The following is a 6,943-nucleotide window of genomic DNA, read 5'->3' as shown; positions in this document are numbered from 1 at the left end:
CACATCTCCCTCTCTGTGTGTGTCAGACACACGAGAGAGAGAGAGAGAGAGAGAGAGAGAGAGAGAGAGAGAGAGAGAGAGAGAGAGAGAACTAAAGTTAAATATATTATTTACATATCAACAATCGTGGAAACTCGTATAACTCTATTTATTTGATTTATTCTTAGAGAGATTGATTATATATCATTTGACATTTAACAAAGCGTGATCACTTCATTATAATATAAGTACTACGAATTTTACGTGTGTCCAACACATTTCGTGTGGCTTTATAATTATTATATTGTAATATATATATTTTTATGACTCTTTTCAAAGTCTATTTATTGCAGTTTTTAAATGTACTTTACGTTTGTTTTCTGTCTTAATTTTTCTATTATAACTTTCTGTTATCATTTTTAATTTGACTTAAAAAAACTTAAGTCGAAACACATCCTTACATTGCTTATTAAAAAACTATAAATTGTTAATATTCTTTGAGATTGATTTTTTAATAAATTTGTTTTTATTTTATATGATCTAGATTCTAGATTATAATATTTGCTTATAGCTGACCTTTCTATTTACTTTTTATTCTTAGAGCAACAAAAGTATTTTTATTTTTGTTTTTATAAAAATTATATATTGAACTACTACTATACCTCAAAGATATTCGTTACGCTGGTCGAGTCGAATGTCGAGGTCAAACGACGCAAGAAGTATCATTCGCGATTTCTGCGTGGCATGTTCTTGAACACCACGAACAATGATCTCGATCGAACTATCGTAGCGCTTTCGGTATCAAAGCTGTTTTTATAATCGGTAGTGAGCGAAGGAATCACACGTAACAATAGTCGAACAGTACCCGTTACCTGCAACAAAAACAGTATTCCAACACCGTACAATCGCGTTCGGTTGTTACTATAAGACACAGTATAAGATATGTTCGATTTCAGGTCTGCCGAACGGCGATCCGCAACTGCGGATCGAGAAGATGCAATATGCGGTAGGTGATACTGTACGTGGAAACTGCACGGTACCGTCGGGAAATCCTCCGGCTAACGTGACGTGGACCGTCAACGGCACACCGGTAGGTTGATGAATGTGGAAAGCGTCGATGAATCCCCCTCGATTTTTCGCGCTGACTCATGACAAACTACATAAATATTAATTCAACCCGTGTCTTGTTTCCGAATATACTGGTTGCCACAAAATTTGTCCACAGGTCCTATGTCGATTGATAGTTACATTTTTGTCTTCCTAACAGTTTTGCGAAACAAATTATCTTTGACTATTTTCTTGTTTAGAAAGATTTTTAATCATATAAAATCGTATATATATACCGATAAATACTTATTATATTTTTTCTTAAACTTTTTGGCAATCATATCGAATATATGCGATAAAATTAATCAAAATTTTAATTTACAAATGTAATTACAAAAAAAAACACAGAAAAAATACAAAAACATCCGAATTAATTTCAGTTATTTGGCATTTTAATATTTTGGGATAAAAAAATATTTATCTTTAATTCTATATAGCTTACATTTCATGTAGATCAATTCGCTAAATTTACCAGCAACAATGATTTTAAAATATATTATTACATTGTTCATTTGATATAGTATTTTACTTCACGGTTTATTGTCTCTTTCTGTATCTGCTATTTGCCATTAGTGACAATACTGTCAATTTGAAAAGTTCTTCATGTCTGATTCTAACTTGTTTATTCTACTGACTGCAACTTTGCGTTTACAAACATGTTTTAACGTGAAACATCCATAATAGCTGTCACATATTTCTGCACGATGTGTAAATATTTTGCATTAAAGTTGTTTTAAAGTATATTATCAGAGATTGTATGATAACTTTCTATAAAATACGATTTTTCCATTTAATATAGCAAGAAGAAATTAAATTATTGTTCAAACTTACATTAACGTACAGTTGTTATATTATCTAAGCATAAATTATCTTTCTATTTCAAATATTTTAACATTATCCACGAATTGCTATGATAATTGCACAACAAATTTGCATTTATCTTAACTTCGCTATTTAACTTTGAAATGGTCATTTGAATGATCCCATTTCTGAAGTTTCTATTTCAGAATAAACGTAAACGATACAAGCAAAATAATTTCCTTCGTTCCTATCCGTTATCTACATTCATAAAAAAAAAAGATATATATAAATAGCATCTTTTAAGTTGAAGCATATAAATTATAACGCCATTATGATATAATTATGTACTATTTAAGTACCAACGACTTAAGAGCTAAACACTTTCCCTATTTTTTGCTTCGCGTGCATGTGGAAATTTAATAGCTCTCGGAAAGCAACGGGAGAATCCCACCTTTCCATTAAAGAAAATTGCTTATACGTGATCGACTGCATTAAGCGTAAAATGCAACGTCGAGGACGATCTTCGCGACGAGCACAGCTTGTCAGCTTAAGGGTCTTGAAGAAGCAGCCTATGTTCTCGTGCGCACATATAGCCTGAGAGGTGCACGAGATGCGTGGAAATCTATGGACACAACAGGAAGCGCGACATCAATTCATGACGGCGCGGCGCCATATAGGCGATATCGTGAACTGAGAAAATCGGTAAAATCACATACATACGCAATCGTCTGCGAACGCACGAGACGTTCCCGTTATGCTCGCGGATATACACAAGCGATTCAGGAAATTATGAAGACCCCTCTTTCGCTGATCCTCTTCTAGTGTCGGCGTACTCTGAACAACCTCCATTTAATCCGGAACTCTCACTTCGGTATAGCGAGCCCGTAATCTGGGACGTTTTACGAGCATCCTAAGAATCCGATAAACATCATAGTTATAGCTGTATGCGCCGCAAATCATTTATGGCTACCGAAGGAGGCGTGTTACCGCGTAAACGAGTGGCAGGAAGCAGTAAGGATGAACTGGTACCCCAGTCATCGTCCCACCCTGTTCTTCCGCAGGTTCTATCCGCCGTTAATATGTCGAAGCGGCTTGCCTAATTATCTATCTGTATTTTTCCCGGTTAATTAATTCTTTATGGTATCACCCGTCTTAATGACTTATCGGTAAGACTATAAACGTTTCGAAAATTGAAATAGCGTTATCTATTATTAGATATGATTATATTTCGTATGGCGTAACAAGAAAACCGGGGGACTTGCTCGAGCACATGAGGGAATTCCTTTGAAATAATTGTTAATTTACTTGCAATAAGTACGCAGCTTAATTGCACAGTGGCTACGTCGTAAAGTGAACCCAGCCCTCGACGTAGATCGCATAAAGCTAATTGATTTTAGAGACTCATAAATCATCGTGGCCTTTTAACGCTTTTGCTCTGCTAGGAGAGGGCGGCATATCACCGCCACGTTTCGCTCATAATTGACGAGCGTATGAAAATCGACAGTTTTATGATCTTTGTGTTTAAGAGGTATCTTATGCGCCACTTAGCGAAAAACTTTCATCTAGATTTTGTATATATGAAGAACAACCATTTTGTACCATCAATTATTTTTGAGAACGTTTATTAAGAACTTTAAAGTTAAAATTTAAAAAAGAAAATTAAGGAATGTAGAGAAATTAAGAGATTTTAAAATTATTCATTGCTATACAGTATATTTTTTTCGTTGCAGGTGAACTCAAGTTTTGTCATGAATATCACTCAGAAAGTTGACGACAGTCAACAGCACATGACAGTTGCTGGATTGGACTTCGAGACGATGCAGGATAGTTACAGCAATGGCAAATTAAAGATCATGTGCCATGCCAATGTCTTTCATTTATATAAAGAAACGGCTGAGGTATCTTTGAAGGAAGAACGTCCAAGATTGGCTTCCGTATTAGGAACACGAGAATCCTCTTACGTTGGTACGAGCTTGCCTTACATTTTTATTTTATCATATAAAAGTAAATAAATTGAAAAAGTAAGTTTGTGGGAAAAATTATTCTTTGTGAAAGAAAAGTTTGTGAAAAAACTTATTCTTTGTGGAAGAAAAGTTTAATATTCCTCTACATAACTAATTTAAAATCAAATTCAAACTATCATGACATCATGATAAACTTTTCCCGTTTAAATAAGATCTATATAAAATGTATCCAGTTTTCCGATTTATTTACATTACTCGTTTTCCATTATAGGTAGCGCAGCCAAGAGAACCGCAGAATACTTCTACATCACTGCCATGACTGCACTGTTGCTATGCAACCTGAGATAACATCAATGAGCTCACAATACATTTTACGCGCATGATTGTATTGGAATGAAGGGAGTAAATCGTTTGTAAAATTTTGAAATTACTAAATGGGAAATTAAAACCTGGGAAAGAGAAATAAATCTTTTGTTGAAATAAATACTAAGCGTATGTTATTCGTGTAAATAGGATAAAGGAAAAGATTTAGTGAATTATCTACGTGTACACGATCTACATCCGCTCCGCGGGTAGATTTGTAATCATCATATTAAATAACATGTCGTATTATTATGTAATAGATCGACAAAATGTCACGCCAAACTACCGACGACTTATTTGAATATTGTACCGTCTTTTCTATCCTCTGATAATGATTTTGATACCTCCTCTGTAACATTGTAGCAATCGCAATATGTCCTGTCATGGTTATAGGTAAATACTGTTATTGTTCATAAATAATATTTTATTTCAATGAAATATAAATAAACGATTCACCTTCGTTATTTTAATCTTTAGTATTAACCCCAACCTTCTTTACTGCGTCTTATTTTTAATCTAGATATTTAGTAAATTAATAAATTTATTAATAGTTTATATATATATTAATAAATTATTACTTCGCGATCTTATGTAAATGTTATAGCTATAAGAAAAATGCTTAGTGAGGAATATGTTTTAATTTCCTAACGAGTATGTATAAATATGTATTTCTGTACAAAAATTTATTATGTATTGATTTATTGAATAGATGAAATCGAATAAACGAAATACGACAGGGTGATATCACAAAACTTATATGCCATGGCTGTACTTAATAAAACCATCTTATTGCTATTACATAGAATCAGTTGCATTTGTATGTAGTACCTCAAAGTGATTGAATTTAATTAAAATTAGATGCAGACGATAACGAATTATTCATGAAGAAACAAAATAAAATTATTAACTTGAAATCTATCGCTTTCCACGTGCATCCCAGTTTGAAGGTTGAATTCTTGCTTCTATTATATCCATCGTAGCTTCTCTCAGTTTAGTCCTTTCGATTCCAACTTGCTGAATCTTTTCCATTTGTTCGGTAACATACTCCACTTTTCTTTTGAAGTAGTCCTTTGCATCTTCAATATTTTTTTCCGCATAATAACCAGTACCAATGTCCACAATCACATTATTTGCATCTGCTAATTTCCCAGTCACATACATAGAACCTGTCAATGGCACCAATATTTCGCTGCCTATAACATAAAACATATAAAGAATGATAATAATTATAATTATTCAAATCTCTCTCTCTCTCATCACGGCTACATACAAAAACTATTTATTTCTTCAATATAAATTTAATGAAGTTTATAACTATAAGATTTACAAATTAAAAAGACTATATTTGCAAGTAATTAAAAATAGTTAAAAGAAATAAAGCCTAATCTATACAATATGTTCTTTGCTTTTTGTTCCTTCCCTTTTTTCTTTTTATGATTAATTTTTATCAATAATCATGTTTCTTGTCTCTTTCGAGATTCGTTACCTTTTTTCTTAAGCAATAGAAAATAAAAGAACAGCATAAAAAGGCAAGTAAAAAATATCATAAAATGCAAAAGAAGAAAGAAAATAGCACACTTATCGATTAAGTTTAAATTAGAAATGGAATTATAGTAACAGATAGTTGCCTTCAACCATACTACTCTGTGAGCTGTATGTAAGCTTGCATTTAATTTCCTAACCACGTTTCCTAACCTCAAAGAGAAACTTTATCGCAAAGTCACGACACTACGTGCGCTTTGGAAAGCAAAATTTGCATGACTCACCCTCAGTGTCTGGCGTAATCTTCTCGAGGCAAGAGCCCGATTCCTGAAATCTGCTCTGCGCAATCTTTAACGTGTGCAAAGAGTCTTGGAACACTCCGAGTTCTTGGTCCAGTTGCTGCTTGAACATCGTCAGCTGTTGGAGATTCAAATTCGGTAAGGTTGCCAAACTGATCACCTGCGATTGCGGCGAAGACTTCACGGAGGCCTCCTGCGACATCCTGACGCGAAATCGTTTCCGAGATGCGAGTTGTTCTCAAGATACTTTACGCCGATCCTCGAACCGTGTCGAACTCGCCGATGTCACCAAACACGGGCAACGACAAACCGCATCCACTCGTCGATCTCAACTTGTTAGAACGGATACCAAGTGGCACCACAGTGCAAGCATGACGAGCCCGTCATCTCGCGAAGAAGCAGATCAAGCAGATATCATTCGGCAACGCAACGTGAGTATTCACGAATATTTTTCGAATTATTATATTTAAGTTTGATATCTCGTATCTCTGTCATTATTCTTTACGTTAGTTGTTTACTTATGATATTACACATGAAACAAATAAATAAATATAAATTACAACGTTTGTTAAATCGTCGGTATCGTTACCTTCCGCGGAAGGGCAATCAATGTTTTATCAACAGTGGTATTTGTAAACTGTGTCGATAGTATACATACACCTATTTACCTTTTGCAATTTGACTCAGCTGGTAACGTTTCAAATATACCACATAAATATCATGAATGTTATATCAACAATAGACATATAGTATATTTTTTATTGCAAGTAATTTATATTACACAAATTTATCACATATATTTTATCTGAAAAGAGTAACCTCGACAATTGTAACGTGAAATCTGTTTCTCTTCTTCGCTATAAAGTATCTAATAGAGAAATCGATATCCGGTTTTTTCCCGTCCTGATACCTAGCTCGTACATTTCGTTTTATTCTTACAAGAAATCG

General features: G+C 33.9%; 2 protein-coding genes across 2 annotated transcripts in view; one reads left to right on the top strand and one right to left on the bottom strand.

Moving 5' to 3' along the window:
• Window positions 1-4,596, top strand: part of LOC108777362 (uncharacterized) — a 59,758-nt gene extending 55,162 nt beyond the window's left edge. The window contains exons 4-6 of the mRNA XM_018544227.1: window positions 936-1,069; window positions 3,618-3,852; window positions 4,123-4,596. Coding sequence (XP_018399729.1) covers window positions 936-1,069; window positions 3,618-3,852; window positions 4,123-4,199 — 446 coding nt within the window. The 3' untranslated portion in view covers window positions 4,200-4,596. The remainder of the gene's footprint in view (window positions 1-935; window positions 1,070-3,617; window positions 3,853-4,122) is intronic.
• A 358-nt stretch (window positions 4,597-4,954) lies between these two features.
• On the bottom strand, window positions 4,955-6,293 carry Pfdn5 (prefoldin 5). The gene is made up of 2 exons (XM_018544260.1): window positions 5,981-6,293; window positions 4,955-5,407 (listed from the first exon to the last, which is right to left on the bottom strand). Exons 1-2 carry the CDS (start codon window positions 6,195-6,197, stop codon window positions 5,130-5,132), a joined length of 495 nt encoding a protein of 164 aa, XP_018399762.1. The 5' UTR covers window positions 6,198-6,293; the 3' UTR covers window positions 4,955-5,129.
• Window positions 6,294-6,943: the final 650 nt, after the last annotated feature.

This window comes from Cyphomyrmex costatus, unplaced genomic scaffold, assembly GCF_001594065.2.
Source record: "Cyphomyrmex costatus isolate MS0001 unplaced genomic scaffold, Ccosl1.0 scaffold43, whole genome shotgun sequence".
Lineage (NCBI taxonomy): Eukaryota > Metazoa > Arthropoda > Insecta > Hymenoptera > Formicidae > Cyphomyrmex > Cyphomyrmex costatus.
This window is presented reverse-complemented; position numbering and strand designations above follow the sequence as displayed.